The sequence below is a fragment of the Danio rerio genome, chromosome 15 (genome assembly GCF_052040795.2).
Source record: "Danio rerio strain M-AB ecotype USA chromosome 15, GRCz13ab, whole genome shotgun sequence".
Taxonomy (NCBI): domain Eukaryota; kingdom Metazoa; phylum Chordata; class Actinopteri; order Cypriniformes; family Danionidae; genus Danio; species Danio rerio.
The window spans coordinates 19,489,397-19,514,301 of record NC_141035.1 but is presented as its reverse complement, the minus strand read 5'-3'; the positions used below and the strand labels follow the sequence as shown (position 1 = coordinate 19,514,301).

The 24,905-nt window shown below is 36.2% G+C and overlaps 1 protein-coding gene across 2 annotated transcripts in view; it reads left to right on the top strand.

Moving 5' to 3' along the window:
• tyw1 (tRNA-yW synthesizing protein 1 homolog (S. cerevisiae)) overlaps positions 1-24,905 on the top strand; it is a 129,615-nt gene that overhangs the window by 57,998 nt on the left and 46,712 nt on the right. For both annotated transcript variants that reach the window (XM_087283138.1, NM_001077156.2), the window contains 3 exon segments: positions 305-414; positions 12,592-12,769; positions 16,492-16,627. In XM_087283138.1, coding sequence (XP_087139264.1) covers positions 305-414; positions 12,592-12,769; positions 16,492-16,627 — 424 coding nt within the window.

Sequence of the window (24,905 nt, the reverse complement as noted above, 5' to 3'; positions counted from 1 at the left end):
CAACTGAAAACTAGTGTCCTAGTTGTTTAGGAGACACATTGGCAAATCTATTTTGAAAATGTAGTTTGTGCACATCCTCGTCTGTACCCTTAGAGGAATGGAGTGGTATGACATCACATCCAGCGTTTTCTCATCTCCAGTTGCTATTTATGGCAGGGGACGGAAGTAAAACCACACTGACTGGCATTTGTGCCCTTTGCTGTGATGTGAAAGCTGTTGAAAGGGTTGCGGGATGCTAATGTGTGTCCGGTGGGGTGCAGGTGTTGTTCTGACAGGAACTGCCCTCTCTCATTCTCATTCACAGACACCACACCAACCCAGTGGGCACTGAGTGGCGCTGGAAAATGGACCCAGCTGAGAAGATTATTCAAGAGGCCATGGAGAACCACAGGAACATGATTCGCCAGTTCAGAGGTAAAAGGGTCACTGTCCATTACCTTCAAATCACCTCTCCTGAAGTCAAAATTAAACTTTGGTAACACTTTATTTAGATGGTCTATTTGAGTATTGAGTATATTGAGTATATTTGTGTAGACTGTCTGCTCAATATCTGTTGATACTGCTCCTTCAACAGACATTTAACTGACTAAGAAACTTGACATGTAATAAGTACATGTCAACTTAAATTAGATTATAAAGAGACTGTTAGGTTGGGGTTAGTGTAAGTTAAATTCAACAAACATACCATCAAAATAAAATGTGACATAAACTTTTATTGAAAATTAGTATTCAATATGTTAGTTTTAAGGTTACCTATTGACCTTATTCTTCACATACATGTGGGCACAGCCATTGAAATTTGGCTCAGGATATTTGTCTTCCATTGGTTTTTAAACATTAGAAAGAGCTCACTATGCTGCTTGACTGTTACAGTCACACCCATAACACAATTAAGAGAAAACATAAATGGATCAGTCTAGAAGAATTTCTTAAAATATACAACATTATGATAACAAAGCATGGGAGAACTCAAGAAAAATAAATACGGCTTGAACACTGAAGAGAGCACAACTCCACGTCGGGATGGCTGCTCAAGCCTCTGCTTCCGGAGTGCTGCAGCGTGGGTTCTTATAAGCTTGCTGTCATGATCTGCAGGTTCAAAGAAATATACTTATTTTAAAACAAACAGGTAATGCAAAAACTGAAAATAAACAACCAAATACATTTAACATTGATGTTGCAAACTGATTTTTATGTAGTCCTGTAGTATGACTGTTTTCTGTTTTATTATTCCTAGTCATTTCTCTCATAGGCAACTGAATTGGAAGTTCTGAAACAATTGCAAGAATGAGCGCACTTCCGCATTGCAGAAATAGGTCAATGAGCTAATGCACATTTAGAAGATCAATTTAGAAGATTTAAGCATTCAAAACATGCTGTTTCTCAGTTCAACAATCAAAAATGAGTGTTTTTTTAATCAAAATTAGAAAGAGCTTTATTGCCAGTTATGTTCATCAGTGTTAGTTTTGACAGCAAATTTTGATTTAGTCTTAGACTTTTGACTAAAATTCCATTTTAGTTTTAGTCATATTTCATTGTTCTGAATCATTTTAGATTTTGTCGACTAAAACTACTGTAATCTTATCATGATGTAATCACATCAGTTCCTTTTCAATGTGTGTGTCTAATACATCACACAACAAGATTAATTCTGATTGGATATTTTTCAAAAAAACGTTCCCTAATCACATTCTCGTCTCACTTGTAATAGTCTACGAAAATGTCAATATTATTTTATGTAGTTGTAGTCATCATCACTTAAATTTTATTTAGTTTTCATTAGTAGAAACTTGTTCATCAGGACAATTATGATGAAATTTTTTCCATCAACAAAATTAACATTTATGTTCACACATAGGAGTAATTTGTGTCTACAGTGCAACAGAATGACAGAGACAGGACAAAGAACAGATAATACATTTAAAAAAAGGAGTTAACAGTGAATGCACATATTCAACTTCACAACATATGTAAAGGTATATTAATATATAGAACGTTATATGTGTAGCTGTTATGTGCTAATAGGCATGTAATGTATGTTGTTAAATAAATAAGTGTATATGTGTTTAAAAAGTAGTAATGTTTGTTTCACAATCACTATCATCAAAAAATCACTTTGAACTTGAGTTTGCCTTAGTATCTGTTGCCCAATCGAATTCTCTCTAGTATCATAAGTGTCCCTCCCCCTACAAAATGAGGTGCAAATTCGTATCCTATTTACATGCAACAGAGCATACATGCAGATGTTTCCTCTAAACGAGCAAATATAAGAAAATAACTCTCATTTATCAGTCGTACCAATGATTGGAGGAACCCAATAGTCAGGATGCTTCTCTACGCATTAACACACACACACACACACACACACACACACACACACACACACACACACACACACACACACACACACACACACACAAACAAACACACGCTTGTTTTTGTGAAAAGTGGAGACATTACATTGGTTTCCATTTATTTTATACTGTCCAAACCATTTATTGTATTGCCCTCACCCCACCCCTAAACCAAACCTCACAGGAGACTGTGTGCAGCTTTACTCTCTGATTAAACTCATTCTGTAGGATTTATAGGCGTTTTGAGAAACGAGGACATCACCAATGTCCTCATATTTCACCTCCTTTTTGTATTACATGTGTCATACCCATGTCATTATACAGATTTGTGTTCTGATATGTCACAAAAACACGTACACACACACACACACACACACACACACACACACACACACACACACACACACACAAGGAGATTTGTTTAACCAGTTAAACTCCGCGGACGTCCGTGACATCATCGACGTTCACTTTAAGATTTAAGGAGCTAGCATTGCACCAGACCCTCTTAAGTGGTTTCGTTTGAAAGTGTAGAATCTATATTTTATGCACATACTGTATGCAGCACTTTTTGTTTTTTTTTCTACTGTACAAAAGTTATTTACACGGAAATACACAGTATTTTGGATACCCGAGCTAGGTATTTTACATTGGTTTATTTTCATATTTTTCATATGAAACATGTACAAGTTAAAGCTCAAATGAAAGCTCTTGCCGGTGCTCATACGGTTCTAGCATTCTTTTTACTGAATTATATTTACACATCAAACAGTTGCTGAATGAATCGCTGTGTTTCCATGGTGCAGAAGTGAAAACAATACATTTATGAACACTAAGCAGCCCAAGATAGCACAGACAGCTGTCATCTCTTACCTTATGCTGTGTGCTTCAGGGCCATTTCTCCTCTGTTTGTGAGGTGATAGGCATAAGTAATCCTTTTATATGTCTGACGTTGTCCAAACACAGTGAAGTATGTTTAATCAAACAAAAGAATCGTGAAATATGAAAACAATGATCGATCCCTGTGGCTTGTATAACACCTCTCAACAGTTGGAATACAATAACTTTTGCATAAATAATGGTAGAGACATTTTTCTTTTTTCCTATAATTACAGACATGTGCAGGAAACTTAATTTTGCACCAAAATTAATTACAGCACCCTAGACCACACGGAACCTAAAAGGTACACTTTCAAATTTGAGTTTATACAAAAAATACAAAAATCACCTCTTTTTTAGGTGTTTATTATAACACAGACAACATATAAAGTTATTTTAAACACTTTTAATAGTGTTTTATGAAAATTCAAAGGGTTTTCTTTAAAATGATACCAAACTTTTGCATTTACACCTCTGCATGTGGATTTGGTAAGCTTTTAAATTTGGGTAGGCAAAATCCAGGCGGAAATCCCAAAATAACAGTAGAGTTTAACTCGTTAATTCTGTTGTATGAAAGTACAATTTTCTTAAAGAGCCCCTATTATGGGTTTTAGAAAATGATCTTCCATGTAGTGTGTAACACAGCTCTAAGTGAAGTGAAATGTCCAGCTAAGGCTTAAATCTGAAAGTGCACCATGTTTAAAACTATTGATACATCTATGAAAAAGTCGACTTACAGTGGTTTAAATTAATCACCTTGGTAAAGAGTCTTTAGCTGTGTTGGCGTGACATCGATACGGAACTCAAGCCCTTCCCATTTGGTGCGTACACAGACCAATAAAATTAAAACCCCCGGCCCGGCCCCGCACACAAAACACTGTACAAGGAAAAAAAGGAAGACAAACACTGTAGCAGATCCTGGTTGAAGCAAGTCGCATAGACGCTGTGCTCTGAAGTGTGAGGGGAAGTTAGTGTTACTTTCCCTACCCAAAGATAAGGCTGTGAGGAGTCAGTGGTTGAAGTTAATTCATTCATTCATTTTCTTGTCGACTTAGTCCCTTTATTAATCCGGGGTCGCCACAGCGGAATGAACCATCAACTTATCCAGCACGTTTTTACGCAGCAGATGCCCTTCCAGCCGCAACCCATCTCTGGGAACATCCACACACACTCATTCACTATGGACAATTTAGCCTACCCAATTCACCTGTACCGCATGTCTTTGGAATGTGGGGGAAACTGGAGCACCCGGAGGAAACTTGCGCGAACGCAGGGAGAACATGCAAACTCCACACAGAAACGCCAACTAAGCCGAGGCTCGAAACAGCGACCCAGCGACCTTCTTGCTGTGAGGCGAACGTGCTACCCACTGCGCCACTGCGTCGCCTTGGTTGAAGTTTAGTTTTGCAAAAATATCTGAGCATTATAGCCCCAGCATTTTTTTGATGAATGCTTCGGCAATCTACATGCTTACAGCGTGGGATTCATTGCCCATTTGTTAAAGGAAGGATCAGAAAAGACTATTAATGTATAGGACTTTTTCAGAGCTTGACAGGAACTTTACAGTACAGTTTATTCCTCCGTTTCACAAGTGTAAGTAAGTGCTATTAAAATGGTTGCATCCTTGTTTACTCTAGCTTGCAAATTATGTATTTAATTGTGTTTTGTTACATGTAATCGCTTGTAGTGTATCTGGTTAACTCTTTATATTCTCATATTGCCTCTAAAACCACGTTGAAAACGGCAAGTGTGCCTCTTTGTTTACGGATTTAAATGTGTTTGTGTGCTTGCGTACCACTGCTGATTGTCATTGCTATGGCCACCATCAGCTCGTCCTACACACGTGGGCGGTCAAGGTTCAAAATAGTTCAGCTTTTGCCACTGTATGGATTAATACTGGATGTGTGTCATGGTTAAGAATAAAGCAATATGCTGGTGTTAAACTGCATTGCTTTAATGCACTCCTACATTGGGCTCACACTTGCACACTGCACTCTGACTACTTCAACAATGTTGGTATGCTGTGGTGGACAATTCTTTCTGTCTCACGCTGAACCCAGTCTACCAATCACAACAGACTGGGACATCGACCGATCAGCGCAGATTAGCATCTTGCTAACAAGGGGTTTGGGAACAAATGAATCCCTGAACGAATCATACAGGAGTCAATGGGATAATTAGGTAAAAATAACTGCTTATTATAAGACAATATAAGTGTTTTTGTTCTTTGCTTGCTTATCAGTCTGTTGTTAGAGACCCCAAAACCAAAAAATATGACCTTATTTAGTGGATAATAGGGGCTCTTTAAGTAAAATGCATAGATTAGCAAAATGCCATGAACTGCTATCAGTAACAATCACATATACACACATACAAGAGAAAGAAGAAATAGAAAGCAATAAAAACATTACAAAAGAAACAAAAAAAATCTAAGAAAAAAAAGAGAATATAAATAAGCAATGGCCACATGAATAATATTGATAATTAAAGTAGTGTGTGAGGGGAAGGGATGACCGGCTTTTTATCTCTAATTAATGGTTGTTTGAAATAATTTTTGCAATTCATTTATTTATTAAATCATTCATTATTATCATTGCTTTGCATTTTTTTATTTATTTTGTATTTTGATATGAATTAATAAACTGGTAACTATTAAATAGTTTGTTATTTACAACTATTGTAGTTTGATGCAAATGAATGAGGAAAGTTTTTTCTGCCTCGTTCAAATAAAACAGGAGTCCACTGTGGAAATCTTGTTGTGCCAAAAACAAAAAAACACCGCAGAACAACCACACGTGCTGTTAATACACCTTCACACTGCAATTGTACAGGAATAACTTTTTGCTTTGTTTGTCTCGTGTGGTATAAATATAGCCAAATATATTTAAATCCCTTTTCCTCAGAGGAACAAATCCAGTTGGAAGCTGTTCAGACATGGTGTGACATAACAGTGTGTTGACGTCTCTAGTCTGCGAACACCCCTCCGCTTTCAGAGATTGTCTACCAGACACCGGGGTATATTTAGCTGTCACTATGGTTTGTGGAAGGCAGTTACAGGACAGGCTCTAAGTGCAGTTCGACTGGGTCTAATTTATTCATTTGCACCCTGTCACTTTCTTCAGCGTCTGCTGCATCAGATCAGTGCTGGATCCATCAGCTTTCGGCAGCATTTTTTGTGGGGGGACTTTATCGGTTTGACGGGCTGAGATTAGATTGAAAGGAAGGCTCAAATGAGACTTTAATTTGCAAAACCACTGTTGTGATTTTATTTAGTTTAGATTCTGTAGTTATGCAGATCATACAGATGCATACACTGTTCACAAGCCATGAAGAACATTTGGTTCATGTTTCATCACTTTGGATTAGCAGTGGTTTGAATGTTAATAAATGGACGTTAATACTTGTTTGTAGGTATTTTCTGTCTGTGGATTGTGTCTATGGTAATAGCGTAATTGTTTTAATAGTGGTCAAGCTTACAGTTTCAAAAGTATGCCATTCACTTTCTGTAAAAAAAAACGAAACTGAAACTGTTTGAAATAAAGCCAGAGCAGAATATTTGTCTCTCTCTAAACACATAGTTTCATTATTTTTTTAAAAGGTGTTTTTATTGAACATGTTATGAAACATGCAGTACAAAGAGCTTTTCACTTTATCTTTCTTTAGACAACACACAAAGAAAACTCGTCGCACACATATACATTTAGGTTTTATAAAAATATATTAGTAAAATTAAAATAAAATACAAATGAATCACTAAGAAACACCCATACACTCTCATTCACGCACATACTGTATAGGCAATTTAGCTTACAAAATTTACCTATAGCACATGTCTTTGGACTTGTGGGGGAAACCGGACCACCCAGAGGAAACCCAAGCCAACACGGAAACTACATACAAACCCCACACAGAAATGCTACCTGACCCAGCCAAGGCTCAAACCAGCAACCTTCTTGCTGTGAGGTGACATCACTACCCACTGTGGGACCGCCGCCCTTTTCAGAATACTTTTAAATATTTAATTTCTAATAACTACTGTAAATTCTTTTGTTGTCGCTTTAGTAACAGTACGTTATTTTTACTTGATACTAGTATTCAGCTTAAAGTGCAATTTAAAGGCTTAACTAGGTTAATTCATTTTACTAGGCAAGTTAGTTTGAGTAGGCAAGTCACTGGACAGCAATGGTTTGTTTTTAATGGGGCTAAAAATATTAACCTTAAAAATAATTAAAAGAAATATAAATGCTTTTATTCCAGCTAACCTGAAAGAAATAAAACTTTCTTACAAAGAAAAAATATTATAGCAAAATAAACTACAAAATACACGTTCTCTTTTGAACATCACTTTGGAAATATTTAGAAAAAAAAACAAAACAAATTCACAGAAGGGCTAATATTTTTTTTCTTTAACTGTAAAAGCTGTTTGATTGCTTGTATGAAGATATCATAAAATCTGATAATTCAGCAATTCACACTTTAAATGAATCCTGTTATCATGTGCGTCCTTAACAATTTCTAGATCTTAAATTGAAGTAGCAAGCAAGATTATTTCAATCAAACCGATTTAAAATATTTAAATGTATATTCAAATGTAAAAATTATACTAATACCAAAACTCTTGTGCATTTATGATTACAAGCTCATTAACTGTGAGCACATTCCCTAATGCAGACTGACTCTAGGTCACTTTTGATGAAAGTATCAACTAAATGACAGATCAGTAATTTACTTAATTTAATAAATCATGTGTGCCTATACTGTTCATTCATTCATTCATTTTCTTGTCGGCTTAGTCCCTTTATTAATCCGGGGTCACCACAGCAGAATGAACCGCCAACTTATCCAGCAAGTTTTTACACAGCGGATGGCCTTCCAGCCACAACCCATGTCTCACACACACTCATACACTGCGGACAATTTAGCCTACCCAATTCACCTGTACCGCCTGTCTTTAGACTGTGGGGGAAACCGGAGCACCCGGAGGAAACCCACGCGAAGGCAGGGAGAACATGCAAACTCCACACAGAAACGCCAACTGAGCCGAGGTTCGACCCAGCGACCTTCTTGCTGTGAGGCCACAGCACTACCTACTGCGCCACTGCCTCGCCATACCTATAGTGTTCATATATTAATTTAGTATAACAGCGGAAAGTTATACCCTCCATTTTTAGGCCTATGCTTTTGCAATGGCATACCAATACGGTGTCATAAAACTGTCTAATGCCAGCAAATTTCTTTTCTTTCTAAAATGTGCCTGTTGGGACGCAACACATTCCTGTCCCTCATTCCTCATCTCCACAATCAGCTGACGTCAACTCCTAATGAGCTCTGATTTCAGTGCCAGATTCAGAGTTCAAACTCCATCTCAGTACTTTGCTGGACATCTGGATCAGACTTTTTAGGGTTGAGGAGGCACCAGATGGGTTTTCAAGGACATTAAGATGGGCTCTGAATCCCTTAATGCCTTAACTTAGCATTTGAAGCAACATCGCTTGGTTTTGTTTTACTGCGCTGCTCCAGAATATAGGGTGATTTGCAGACTGTTTGATGTTTTTTTCCCTTCATCTGCAGTAGTCTGAAAAATTCATCAGCGATGTCTAAAGTAGATGGCTACAAAACAGATCTGCAGCTACGAGAGGGAGTTTTCTGATGATATCTGCTGGGAATGTCATTAGGTGGGGTGGAACAGTCCCAAACAAAGTCGGTTTGATTCGATTTTATCATCCTTAAGACTTCTGCTGTTCGAAATTTGAGATGTCGCCCATTGATAGTACAGATGGCAAATGCTATTTTTGTATTTTGTAAAGAGAACGATGCTCTAGTTGAGTTATTTTTTTAGAAATCAACTTTCCCATATAGTAGCTTTTGTTCCTTCATGTTTCGAGAAGTGAACAGGGAGGGTTTCGATTTAAACGTTTTGGTCCACAAATTGGGCTTTTGTTGCAGGTCTGAGAAATCGAGGCTCCTGATGGAGTCTCCAGTAGGTTATGTTCCAGTGTCTGAGTTGGTGCCAGATGTGTATGTGTGTGTGAGTGCTGCACCACCTCCGTGACACCGTCTTGGTCTCAGCATCGTCTCTGGCTTGGTGGCGCAGTTGACATTTAGCTATTACATCACTGCTGTGTGTAGCAAGAAGTAAGCCATGATGACCCAGGGCTGAGTAAACAAACGCACAACAAGTGAACATAGAGAGCGGATGAAAGGCCAGAAAGCATGCTGTGCCGAGGGTACAGACAGACCTTAAAAAACTGAGCCAGACTCCTTGGAGAGCGAGAAAGAGGGAGAAAAATTTAGTGTGCTTACTAGAACTTGTACTCTTGATATTTCTTTGATAAATTAAATACTTTTTTGGTAAGGCTTTATTTTAGGGTATCGTTGTTACCCATGTTCCATACACTTTTTTACAGTAATTACAATGAATAATGCATAATTACACGCAACTAACCTTAAAATTAACCAACATTCTAACCCTAACCATATACAGTTGAAATCAGAATTATTCGCCCCGTTTATTTTTTCTCCAATTTCTGTTTAACGGAGAGAAGATTTTTTCAACACATTTCTAAACATAATAGTTTTAATAGCTCATTTCTAATTACTAATTTATTTTATCTTTGCCATGATGACAGCAAATAATATTTTACTAGACATTTTTCAAGACACTTCTATACAGCTTAAAATGACATTTAAATGCTTAGTTAGGTTAACTAGGCAGGATAGGGTAATTAAGCAAGTTATTGCGTAATGATGGTTTGTTCTGTAGACTATCTAAAAAAATAGCCTAAAAGGGGCTAATAGTTTTGACCTTAAAATGGTTTTTAAAAACTGCTTTTAATCTAGCCGAAATGAAACAAATAAGACTATCCAGAAGAAAAAATATTATGAGGCATACTGTGAAAATCTCTTCTGTTAAACATTTGGGAAATATTAAAAAAAAAGGAAAAAAAAGAAAAATTCAAAGGGGGTTTAATAATTCTGATTTCCACTGTACATGTAATTAATTTGTTAAATGAATATTTACACTGTTACAAAGACACCTATATATAAAGTTCAACCCTATTTTTTTTGTAAATTGTTTCTTTTTTTTTGTAAATTGTTTGTTTGTTTCTTCTTTTATTTTAATTAAAATTTAGTAAAATAATTTAGGCAAGGCAAGCTTACTTATATAGCACATTTTTTAGACACAATAGTAATTCAAAGTGCTTTACATAAACAAGAAAATAAAAAAACGATTAAAAACAGCTTAAAATTTGTTAACAGGTTTTGAATGAATGGAAAATAAAATAAAACGTACGTAGCGCGTAGTCGGACGTAGCACAGTGCTCATTCTGTAAAGGCACAGTTGAACAGATGTGTTTTCAGCCTTGATTTGAATGTACCTAATGTTGGAGCACTTAATTTCTGGAAGCTGATTCCAGCAGCGAAGGGCATAGTAGTAGCTGAAGGTCAATTCACCCAGCTTTGATTAAACTTTTGGAATTTCTAATTTACTTGATCCCAATGATCTGACTTATCTGTTAGGTTTATATTTAGTGAGCATACCTTTAATGTATTGAGGTCCTAATCTATTTAGTGATTTATAGTCAAGTAATAATACTTAAAAATATATTCTGAAAGTAACTGGAAGCCAGTGTAAAGACATGAGTACAAGTATGATGTGCTCTGATTTTCTGGTTCTAGTCAGAATCCTGGCAGCTTTTTGAGTCTTTTTGAGAAGACCAGTGAGGAGTTTATTAAAGTAATCCACCCTGCTGCTGATAAAAGCATGAACAAGTCTTTATTGGAAACCAAGCATTTATTTCTTGCATTGTTTTTGAGATGATGATATGCTGATTTTGACACTGCTTTGACATGACTACTGAAACTCAGATCTGACTCTACAATCACACCAAGGTTCTTGACCTTTTTTGTTTTTGTTTGAGCCCTAGAGCCAAAGTACGCATTCACCTTGAGACCCTTCTTTGTTGCCAAATGCAATGACTTTTTTTTTTTTTTTTGGTTTAGCTGAAGAAAGTTTTGGCACATCCATCCAACTGTTAATTTAATCAATGCATTGGCAGAGGGTGTCAACGGGACTGTAGTCATTAGGCAATATGGCTAAGTAGTGAGTGTCATAGCTGTGGTATGAGATTTGTTTTTTTTTCTCATTATTTGGTTTAAAAATGTTTGCTCTCTAGTTCCAGAATTAAAATTGATTGATTAAACCAGTTTAACCAAATTATTAGGTATTTTACCAATTTACTCTAAAGGATAAACATTGTTACTCAATAGCATTTAAAAAATTAGCTTTCTCACAGCACATCATATTATTTGAACACGACCACATGAGAGTTTACGATATAAAAGCTATCTGGAATGGACTTTCTTGATTGTCATAGAAGTTGTAAAACTGCACCAAATGGCCACCACTAACCACCTGAAGTGTTTAAACATGACATGTAAAAGGGTTCAAATAACTTTGGCTGAACAAGATCAGTTTTAACTTGCACTTACACTCATAGGACTAATTCTCAGCCAAGGGTATGTACTGGTATGAGGTGATAGGAGTGCTCTCGCGCCAGTGATGCACATACTATTCTAGTAGAAGTGCTCCTAAAAGGATTTTTGGCCCTTGCCACGTAACCAAGAGCCAGATTTAAAAAAACTAATTTGTAAAGGTTATCAAGTGGTGCTCGCTGCAGAGCCATTTGGGCGAGCTGAGCTCCAGCGAGAGGGAGCTTGAGCTTGAGCTCCACCTTTTTTAAACTTCTTCTATGAGTGATGTCACTGGGGGTAGGGTTAGGGGTGGGGTTGGTGTACGCATTAAAACAGCTTACAGGAGGAGGAGCGACAGCTCATGCTCCCCCTCGCTGGAGCTCAGCTCTCCTCAAATGGCTCTGCAGCGAGCACCCTCTCAAAGTTATTACCATCCCGGAAGTAATATTTTGAAGAAACTTGACCCATGACAGCATGAGAGTCCAACACTTTAAATAATTATAATTTAATTATAAATAATTTCTATCTAAGAATCATGCAAAAGCACATGCGTATAGCATTGTTAGAATTAAAATAGAAAGTTTTAGTCAAAATGGTAAGTAACATTTTTGCCACATTACACTCATTTGGCGCTTGACAAGTAAAAATGTTTGTCTCTGATTAAACAAATAATCCTAATGCAATAACTGTTTTTTTTTTTTTTTTTTTACATTTCCCCCCCAACAATTCATCACAGAATTGCATGGGAAATGCATATCAGTCTGACACTGATCTCTGTGGCTAGTGGCAGAGTAACCGAAACATTGCCCAGCTTAGCTTTAACAACTGCTCTCAGGTTGTGACCATTTTAAATTTTAACCAAACAGTATATTTGATCATGTAACAGGTGTTCCAGGTGTTCGTCCTGAGCGTTTTGAAGAGGGCCTCACCGTGAAGCACTGTGCTCTGTCTCTGGTGGGTGAACCGATTATGTATCCTGAGATCAACTCCTTCCTTAAACTACTCCACCAGCAGAACATATCCAGCTTTTTGGTCACCAACGCCCAATTTCCTGAAGAGATCAGGTGAGATTTTAAAACATCTGGTGCATTGGTGTATTAAATGCTGAAAAAAAAGTCTCTTCAGTATCTGAAATAGTTATAGCCCTGGTTGTGGTTATTAAAATGGACATCTTGTCATGCATCATTTAGTAAATCTGATTTGGTGCCCACAGACAAGCCCCTTTTTAAATGTGTTTGTTCTCTGCATATCTGCATTAGTAACTACTGAACATCCTCCAGTTTGAAGTCTTTCCATAGTCTTTGAAGTCCCATTCGGGCTGTAACTGGACTGATAAGCCATAATCAGGCACTGAATTGCAAATCACAGCGTCTTCGGCTCCAAGCTCCTCCAATTCCAGCAGATTGTGCTGAAATTCATGAGTTTTCAGGAGAAGCCAAAAGCTTTTAGCGCTCTCTCTCTCTCTCTCTCTCTCTCTCTCCCTAGCTTAATGCAAAATACATCCTCTCCTCGTTCTCCTGACTCCTGCACGCAGAAGCTGCTCACAGATCAGCCAGGTTATCTCAGGGTGAGGGAACATTACCTCAGCTGCTGAAATATCATGTTGGCAGGGCGCTGAGGAAGTGAGAAACACTTGTCAATCGTTGTTTATCACGTAGCTGCAAGCTTGGTCACACTGCTCTGCTGAGGCAGGTCCTTACTGCGTGATAAACAAACCAAAAGAAGCAAAAAATGATATTCACAGAGGGTCCCAGAACCGAGCGTTCCCTCTCAAAGCTTTCTCGTATGGAATTATAATGAGATCCTACACCTGCTGCTTTACTCGTATCAATATGCTAATGTTTTATTGCGTTCGTTTCAGGGGGAAAGGATGAAGTGGTGCACTGGTACAAACCTCTAACTCAAAGTAACCAGGGAAGCTGAGACCAATTTTAATGCTCTTGCTCATCATCCTGGTTGGTTTGTGTGTTTGTAAATCTTGCCTGTTTTAAAATGCTGTAAATACAGTGTGAAAACTTATAAACGTTTCAATATCCTTCAGTTTAAATTAAGATTTTTTTAAGAACCCAAGGAGGGCAGTCTGAATTTTGTTGATGTATTTGTGGAGCAGGAAGTGGAGCTGAGTCATATCATCTAAATATTGTGGTGCAAGGTTTATGGGGGTGGAGGAAATATGTTTGGTGAAGTAGTTAACAAAGTGTAACTTAAAACTGAGAATCAAGATAGAAATCACACCTTTTTAATAAAACGTCTATGATTATAGTGTAAAGAAACATCACACATTGGGTTTGTCAGATTTAAGTCACAAGTGTAAAGGAGAAGGAAGTCCTGACCAGCCATAGGAACAAATATATATTTAATTTTCAAAGGAAAGCTTGTTAATTACAAAAGAGAAAGGGCCACAAACTGAGCCCTGGGGATGCCATGAGCAATATGGACAGGACTTAATTTGCCTATCTTTAGAAACTGATTTCTTTCATTAATGTAGGATATTGACCAGTGGATGGCAGTGTCATGGAGCCAAAATCTAAAATCTAAAATCTACAAAGCCTCATAGCACAATCAATGAAAGTTATTGTTGACCTACTAAGGTTTTTCCAGTATGTTTGTGAATCTGTTCAAGAAGACTGTTGTGTTTGAAGGATACGAGTCAGCTTCTCGAATGTAAAAATTGGTGGGTGAAGGTGACTGACTTGTCCTCTTTCCATAGGAAAATCTTGTAGAGGTTTCTTCCTGTTACTTGTGACTCTAAAGCCTGATTTATACTTCTGCGTCAAACGTCGGCGTATGCTACGACGCTGACGCATAGCCCTTCGCCGTGGCCATCGCCGTCACTGACGTGCACCTCTCAAAAAATGTAACTACACGTCGCAACGACGCGTAGCGTAAGCTCTGTGATTGGTTGGCTTGGTAGCACTGACGAGTTTGGGTGGGACCGAGAGCCACGCGAATGGCGCGAGCGATTGTTTACAAGTGTGGAGTCCCGTGAAGGAGCTCCGGATGGAAAGTTTTGTTTTGTGTTTACCTCATAGTTGAAGTTGTTGCACGTCCGCCGGTTCCTGCCTCAAAATGAGCGAGTTTGAGTCACTTGTACATCCAGGAAGTGTTCAGAATAGCAAAACAGAAGCGAAGAAACTCGACACAGAGGAACATTTACACTTCACTGCCCACTAGCGTTTCGGAAGTGTTAATGAAGACCAACAGAGACAGCGCGCAGAAGTATAAATGCACAGCTGCGCGCGTTGCCTGCGCCGTGAGTTGCGCCGGTCACTTGACGCAGAAGTATAAATCAGGCTTAACAGTGAACTGTTAGAAATACAGTGTTTTCTAGGGGTGTGTCATTGTGCACCAAGGCTTTGAAGTATGTACGTATAAAAAAAATTATACATCTCACAGTGAAGCAGTGTACCAGAGCGTGATCCGTTTTGCCATCATCACATGATCAGTGACATCCGAAGCTTCATTTTTGCCTGTATACCCACGTGACTGCTTCGAGTTTTGATTCAAAGGTTTAGACCAAGCGGCAACCTCCCACACTACCTCGGGAAGCCAATACGGAAGTAACTAAAACAGCAATTCATTGACTCACCTTTGGGGGCTGGCTCCAGGAAATCCAGATGTTTTCTGAATGCAATGGTAAATTGGCCAATAAATTAGACTAAACACTTTATTGATATAGTACACAACCAACATGTGGTCAGAACACAACCGGTAATGAATGTTTAAGCATTTCTCCCAAGGAAAAGCCTGTGTAAGCAAAATGCCAGCTGGCGTCTGTAGCTAAGCCTCTTTGCCCTTATTTGGTATCCCCCAGTCGGTGTGATGATGCTCAAACAAAATGGCCATGGTTGGCCACACCTACGTGTAGCTTCTTTTGTGTTCTACAGAAACCTATGGGTGACATCACGGATACAATCTCCATATCTTTTACAGTCTTTGGTTTTAACACTCTCGTGGGTTAGTAGTGTTGATAGCGAGACATTAGGCGTCGATTATATTATAAGTGTATTAGTGTATTATTTACAACTATTTTCGAAGAAGACCACTGCATATTGTGTAACTGAGGCCAGCTGGCGAGTACAGCCTGAAAGCCTCAATCCCACAGCCTCCTCCTTAAAGCATTCGCCTCCCATGCAGGAATCACCGGTTCGATTCATGCTTGGAACGAGTGGGTGGGTGAAGAACCAGTTGGAATGCGATAAATGTAAATACTTTTTCATTTCATCAGTGGTGTAATGTAACATACCTTATGTGTACAAAAACTACAGTAATTGAGTAATTTGTTTATATTACTATTGTTGTATTACTACATCAGTGAGTTGTTGAGTTGTGATTGTTTGACATTTTTGCAACACAGTGCTTTCCTACAATTTAACCAGCATAAATTCTCTTTGAGATCTGATGTGTAAAGCTTCGAGTAACAAACATTTTTCTGATACAATTCGAGTCGAGCTGGTTCAGAAAGATTCATTTCACCATCACTACTGTTTTTATTAAAAGGGTGATAGGGTGATGTATAGGTGGACAGTCCAGAGCCGACAGTTGTTGGTACATTATCTTAACATTTCTTGCTCCTAGCTTGACTTCAGTTTTCACCTCACCAATTCAATCACTCAGTTGTTTTGGTTTGCTTTGTTTTATACAGTATACGCACAGCAAATAAAGAATGCTGCTCTATCTGGCTAAAATGATCTAGATCTTTATGCCTATGCACAGAAATATGTTTAAAACCTTCTTTACATATTGTTAATTTTACTGTTTTTTCAACTTTTTTTCTTTTTTATAGGAGTCTCGTGCCTGTTACTCAACTTTATGTCAGCGTTGATGCCAGCACCAAGGACAGTCTGAAGAAAATCGACCGTCCCCTCTTCAAAGACTTCTGGCAGCGCTTCTTGGACAGTCTCAGAGCTCTCGGTGAAAAGGTACATCCTTTGTGCTGTAGTTCAGATCAAACAAATGTCCTCTCCCACAATTATACATTACAAATTGGAAAAAAAAATTGTTGGACTTTTTAAGTAATAGGCATACAAAAAGGATAAATGTGTGCATATTTTAAAAGAATATTTGCAAAAAATTTTTTTTTTAAATGATTACTTCCTAACTACACTTAACTACAAATTTTTTCAATGTATAATCTGGAATATAAATCATATTTTTTCCCTTATTCCTCCTACATTACACATCATCTTTTAGTGTAGCTAAAAGTTTAAAGTTACGACAACTATACTGTATGCAAAGCTTGCACATTTAGGTTTGTGGTTAATAAAAGAGCAATTTAATATTGTTTTTGTATACTAGCTGTTTGTTTGATATACTTTTATTTATAAATATTTGAGTTAAATGCATGTTTATAATGTATATTTAATATACAAATTAAATATAGTATTCGATACAGTAATAAAGTCTATGTGGATTCTCATTACATTACGAATATACACTATCTTTATACATATGCATGACGTTGAGAATACAGTTACCATATATACCATATTGAATACACAAACCATATAATGTTGCAGTTGTATGTTGATTCTCCTCAGCTACATTATTTTTGGGATCTCTCGACAATTCAGTTTTGAGGAGGTGCAGCTTAATATCTGGTAAAACTTATTATTCAGAAATACATTTTTATGACTTGACAGTTTTGTATGAGCTCAGAACTGAAACACTAAGATTTTGTTAGAATATCTGAATGCATTTATTGTCACCCCCTAGCCTCTACCACAAAGTGACCTTTATTTATATATCACTTAATACAATGCACAAAGTGCCAAAACTGCTTTGCAAAGACAAACGGGTAATAATGGAAAAATCAGGTAAGAAGTTTCATCAGTGTGAAACTACACATCATCAGGTTGCTACACTACTTCACAAAATGTTAATCTTAAATCCCTGTTAATTTCTGTATGACAATTTACTCGTATGAGTTGGCCATCTATTTGTCAAAATAGAAATTAATTTTGCATTACAATGAGACTGTAATAACTGACTTTATACTCATGCAATCTGCAATGCAAATATTAGCGATGAGACTTCTGTTACAGACAGAAAAGTAAGACATTTGTTGCATCCTTAGCCTTAAAGAAGCAGAATTATTTTTTAGGGCCAACTGTTTTCTGTAGATCATCCATGTTGGCCTTTGTTTTGAAAAACATCCAAGTTGAACTGCAATTATCAAAAGCACAAGATGCAGGCCAAGACTTTGCGGTCCTTGTAATCTTTAAAAAGTGTGATTGTAATTACACAATTAATTGTAGATGTACTAATTGTAAGACCACTAAAAATAGCTATGGTTTCATCCAACTATGCACGTTTTGGAAAATTACTTACAAAATGCTTAATGTAAGCACTACGGTGTACATAAATGTGAAAAATGCTCATAAAAAAACTTATTCACCCAAATCAGTAGGATAAACTTTTTATCCAATAGAAAGAATGTGCATAAACTATGCTGGAATCACATTTATCGAATAACTTCCAGCATAACTTTTAACAGATCACGTTATAACAAAAAAGGTTGCTGGGACAGTAGTAAAAGACAATCCAGCAGGCCAACCACATAAAAAAAAAACATTTGAAATTGGTCATTCTAAAATCCCTCAGCCAAAGTCCATCATCAAATTGGTTCATTATTATCACCTCCAGAACTGTCTTGAGCATCAGCTCTCCTAAAGAACAGTCTTATGCCTCTAAAAGCCACCGTGCATTGGATTTTGTCTTCTTTGGTGCAAGTAAATATTATATAAGAAAAAAGGACCACGGTCGCTTCTCCTAACGCAACTAATTCCATTTGCCTTTGATATTTGGCACTAGTTTCTCAGAAAGTGACAATTTTATTCTCTTTGACTCATTGGAAAGAAACAATGCTTTATTCGCAAATGCTTTATGTATTTCCAGTTTTATTTATGTCTAATTGGCATCTTTGAATGGAAACATGGCTATTGTGTGTTTGCTCAGGCCTTATAATAAAGATGGAAGGCAACTGTTATTCAACTCTCTACGTTCACCATATATTAAGTGTTTTGCAAGGTTCATAGTTCTGTTGTGCATGTAGAATTCAATTGTCACTAGTGTTAAAAATGATTGTTTAATAGCCATTTTTCCTATTGCTTCTCTTCATTTAATTCTCATCAGGCAAAACCCTCTGAAAATCTCTCCTGTCGATTTTGTTAATTCCACACATCATGACCGCAACGCTCTAGATTGATTTCATCTTAACCCAAATCCTCTGATTTATAACCTGCGTCGGCCTCTATAACAAAGCTATTTTTTTACTTTGGCAAAAAGGTATTACATGAAAGCCTCAGGGTTCATTATTAAGGTGAAGTTCTGTTAAAAATGCTAGCTTGATGAAGTGGATGCGTAGGTGCCGTCCGTCAGCCGCTCTTACTCCGAGTTCGGCATGCTGAGATGACAAAAGCAGTTTGTTACACGGAGGCCTTGGCATTACTGCTTAATGATTTTAAGTGCTATCATTCAGAGATGATTCACCGCGTCTGTGTGCTAAACTTCTGTAATGACTTCCTTGCATTTGCCATTGAACAGACCGCTCAGTCTATGTGTGTGTGTCTGTGCATATGTGCATAATATGTGAGTCATAAAAGGAAAGACACAAGAATGGAAAGTGCTCTTCTGTTTTCTAATGAGTTGAGATCACCTGCAGTGTCGCTTCGGGACTGAGGAGAGCAGCTCGACACTGATGCCGCGGTAGACAGCAGGACTGCGAGCCGTTCAGGATTGTGCTTTTATCCAAAGCACCTTTAAAAGATAAACAAGTTTCACGTCATTCAAACTGGGTTGATTCAGTGGGCGATTTACCAGACTTTATGCTGATTGTGTGAAAGTCTGGGTTTTTAAGGCGATAGGGAATTTTATGTGGCTGATGCCTGCTGTTTCTCCTTCACATGAACTTCGCCTGTCTAGACTGACACTGTTTCTTTTAGGGGAACATTTTTGGGGAAAATATTAATACACCACAATATTGAAATATGTTCTGCTGCAGTATTATACAGTACATGACAAAAGTCTTATCGTTGATCCCAGTTGTAAGAGCAACAAGTCATTTTTTGACTTCTCGTTGATCATTTGGAAAAGTGGTAGAAGGTGGATTTTTCTGATGAATCATCTGTTCCCAAACTGCATCCCAGTCATCACAAATACTGCAGAAGACCTGTTGGAACCCGCATTGACCCAAGATACTCACAGAAATCTGTCAAGTTTAGTGAAGGAATAATCATGATTTGGGGTTACACCGAGTATGGGGGCATACGAGAGATCACAACATTTGTGCTGCCCATTATATTTCAAACACCAGGAGAGGGCTAATTCTTCAGCAGGATATCGCTCTTTCTCATACTTCAGCCTCCACATCAACGTTCATAACAGCAAAGAAGGTCAAGGTGCGTCAGGATTGGCCAGCCCAGTCACCAGGCATGAACATTATTGAGCATGTCTGAGGTAAGATGAAGGATAAGGCATTTAGAGGCCTTTGCCTTTCATATAAGCCCCTTCTGATAACAAATGATCAAAGTCAAGTTATTATTTGTTGTTCATAAAACTTATGTGAAAAGACTTTTGTCAGGTAATGTATAGATATATGGACAGCCAAATCAATATATTGTCAAGTTTATTATTATATGGTATTTTTATATTTGGTTTAATATTAAAATCAATTTCTTTACAGTGCAGTAGATGGTAAACTTGAATTTTTTTCTGGTGAGCAGCAAATTAATCAAATAAAGCTGCGATGCAGAAAGGTGCATACAACATATTTTTGTCCACTTGACAATGCCATTTTGCACTGCAGCAATAAAGTTGAACTGCCATCAACAAACTGATACATGTTTCCATTTAGTTGAAGGGATAGTTCACCTTAAAATATAATTTGTTAATAACAATTAATTATAAAAGTAACCCTTATGCCATTCCAAACCCAGAAGAACGTAGTGTGTCTTCAGAACACAAATTAAGTTATTTTAGATGAAATCCAAGAGCTCCCTCATCCTCTATAGACAGTAAAGATTCTGACTTGTTCAGAAAAATACCATCATCATAATGTATTCATGATTAATTTATGTAGGAACATTGTCCTGTGAGACAACATTTTGTTCCTCTGTGTGTCCACACATGTAGAGGAATGACAATAAAGCTCGGCTTTAAGCTGGAAAGTTTGGACAATGTTTTTAATCATAAAGGGGTAGTAAAATTTAATAAAACACAGAACAACACAACATATAATTAAAATTCAAATAATATATCACGATAGTATCGTATTGTGAGCACTCAGTAATTCCCAACCTTTTGGTTTTCTTAGGCAGTTTCCTGTTATATTTGTGTACTTTTTTGTCATGGCTTATTCATCTCTCTCACGTCTGAAAGATTTAATTAAGTAATGCATATTGAGAAATGAATGAGGCATTGCTTCTCTTAGGCATTCATTTCTTGGTTCTATTTGTCAGAGATAAACAAGACACATGTTTAAGAGCGCAACTGTTAATGGCTGTTTAATTCTCAACATTCATCACCATAGCAGTTCTGTTCCATGTTCTGCCTTTCTCGCTGTAACTACAACATTACATCCTCATTAATTTTGTTGCTATTGTGCATTCTGGTAATTGATTCTCGGATATTGTCCAACAATCTCTATATATTATAATCTTGTTCATATTTATTTGTTTCCCCTTAATTAGTGCACAGCGTCTGTATAAAACACAAACCTAATTCTTCACTGATATTGAGACAGCCTTGATATACAGTGCTCAGCATAATTAAGTACACCCATTTTGAAAATGAATATTTTATCAATTTCTCAGTGAATATAGGCAATGTATTTTAGTGCATTTAAACAAAACATATTTATTAAGGAGATATTTTTATTAAAATAGTATTTTAGTCACCAAACATATTTAGAAATAGAAAGATAATACAATTCAATTCAAGCTAAATATTGCACAAAAATACATCCTACAAATTTTCAACTACATTTTTTAAATATATTTTTGGTTCTCTTAGATTTTTCCTCTTTTTTAAATTTGTATTTAATTTCTTCTGTAACAAATTTGTTTGTACTAGTTTTTGGTTGTTATCGTAAGTTAACTTGTTAGATTAGCTCCACATTTATATAATATTGTATAGTTTCCTATTAAAAATGTGAATTGAAATGATAGATTTGTGAGGGGTGTACATATATATGTTAAGCACTATCATATGTAAAGGTATTACATCATTACATGATTATTATAGCCAACACCATTTACAATAGCAGTTTATCTTAATATTTATAGAAATCTCAAAACAGTTGAGTAATATCATCTGTCAAATTCTTTATTGTTATTTTGTTAATTTATATTGCTTAATGAAATGAAACCCTAATAGAAAATTGACGAGTGCCATGTAAGCTTTGCAGGTTATAATCGCAAGTGAAAAGCATATGAAACATGGCTTTGGAAAATTTTAATGTAAGAAAAATCTTCATGTGATCATGAAGACACATTCCAAAAACACATGTTTTTCATGAGTATCACCTTTCACATGCAGTTTTAATGTGAAGCTGCTGTGAGAAACATCCGTGTTAACAAGTTGTTGCAGTAGCAGATATTACAACCATACAAAATGTGAACGAATTGTGATTTTGATCTGTTTGTCTATTGACGTGCTGAATGAGTATTGATTTCCAAAACATTTCATGCGTGACATTAGAATTGTGGTTATATTTTGCATCTAGGTTACCTTTGTCTTTTTTTTCCCAAAGCGTTTTTTCCAGCTTTAATGAAACAGTTTTGCATAAGTCATTTCTAAAAAAATATATATATTTCATTTGAAAACATTTATTTTAAGACTCCAACTTATTTTTATCCTTCTCTGCCTCCTAAATCATACATTCAGCTTCAATTGTCATACAATAATTAAGCCTAATTCACTGGGTTTTTTTTTACTAAGTTGCATTTACATGAAATATGTTGTATTGTTTGTAATTTCAGATTATAGAATTATAATCTACATTTTTCTAATTATAGAAAAATGAACTTTGTGTCTGTCCCTGCTTTCTGGTCAACTCTGTTGCATCAGTTACAGTATAAAAATGCTTAACAATCTTTTTAAGCACTGATAGAAAATGCATGCGACCTGCTCCAAGTGATTTTACCTTCATTTATAAGAAACTCTGAAAGACATTGAGGCATGGCATTGTTCGTGTCTCATTAATTTCTGCAAAAATGTTTAAGATACACCAATATTAGATTAAACATCAACTCTGTCATTGTGATGTTTCAATACATTTATCATTCATTTTTTTTATCGATTATATGATTGAAATACATCAAAATCTGTTTTAAGCATGCCATGTGGTATCTGGTTTGTATCACGTTTAAGCATTTTTTTAAATTTTATGTTAATAATGGATTCAGTTGATTAAATTATATATTTATTGTATATCATTCCAGTTTATCCCTTTTACTGCCAATATGGTTTAACAATAATTCGAAAAAAAATTTGAGAAAAAAAAATGCTGTTTGTTTTCTTCACTTGATTGTCTCTGACTCTTGGTAATTAAGAAACTAAAGGAATCCTTTGGGAGATGCTGAAACTTCTTTGCATTCTGGCTTAGACGCTTTCTTGTTTTTACTTTTCTGAGCAGTTCACACATCTCAATATATTTCTTTGCACCAAAAAAATAATGCTGTATTTAAACAAGAACAAGGATTTTTTTTTTTCTTTGTTTTATGAGAGCCTTTTTTTTTTGTTTGTTTTTTGAATGATTAACCTTTGGACAAAGTATTTACATCACAGATAACATTGTCTCCACATCATATATAGCAGATGACATCTTCATTCCCTATTATTCAGGTCTGAGGGCCTTACAGTATGCCACTCCAAGTTGAGAGAGTAAGCCATTGATTTAATACTCTTGTGTTGAAGTGCCCTTTTAAAAATGATATACATTAAAGATAAGAGGTGATCCCACTATTGAGTTGTCTGGTCTCACAAAGGCATATAGATAAATATGAAGCAGCAGTGTTTGCTTGGGATTCAGATTTGACCAATATTTGCTGTGGGTTTGATTTGGAAGCAATGAATGAAAACTATAGGGTCATTTGACTTTATATACAGTGTCTCCGCGAGGTCTTCAAATAAAACAAAATTTTGGTCCTTAAACTGTCTTAAACTCACTTAAATATGTTGTTGTAGGTCTTAAGTCATGTTAAACAGGTCTTAAATTTCTTATGTTTAAGTAAAGCTACCCTATCACTAATAAAATATACTCCATCACCAATATTGTATATATATGTGTGTGTGTTTGTTTTTATTACAAAGAGATACAAGTAACACCTGCTGTTCGAGATGGTTACAGCAAATTCTCCTAATTATATCTCTTAAGCAGGCAAGGAAAACTAAAGCAACAAATCCCTTTACATGTTCTTCCATTAACACAAAAACTATTTACTGAAATAACTAGACCATTAGAAAAAATCCTTAGTGTTTAGCCCTGTATAAGTCTAAAATTTAATTCATAATGGTCTTAAAAGGGTCTTAAATTTGACTTAAAGAAACCTGCAGAAACCCTGCATATAGCTTTACATTTACATATGTTATATTGAAGCTTTTGTGCTTGATATTTAAATCAAGAAATACCTGTCGAAATTAACTTTATTATATTCAACAATGAACAAAATTTTGAACAAAATGGAAGTCTGTTTTATTTTTTCGTATTTAATTAGTTTATATATGTTTTTGTTTCATTTGGATTAACATAAATTAATTGTTTAAAATAAAACCTTCAGCATTTATTAACAAGCTACAGGTATGCTTACATGACAACAGTGTACTAAAAACTAAAATCACAAGGGTTTTTCCTTGACTCTGGTCCACTACTCTTGTTTTGGTTGTCTATTACATATACATGATTGTATACTGAACATGTAAACATATTTTAGAGTCAATGAGTTTCGTTCTGTAATATTTACGTGCATTTTTCATATTTATACACACCTTTGAACTTTTCACGAAAACTTTCAGCCTAATTCACAAGCACATCGTTGCATTAGTTTGTTCTTAAACTCATTCTTCTCTTAGTGTATATTAATTGTTTTCAGTCAGCGACTTAATGCATAATATTATTAATTTGCATAATACACACCCACCATAGCTTTATCAAAAGGCTTTCCAGAAAGCGTTTGTGATTGAGACCTACTATCTTACAAA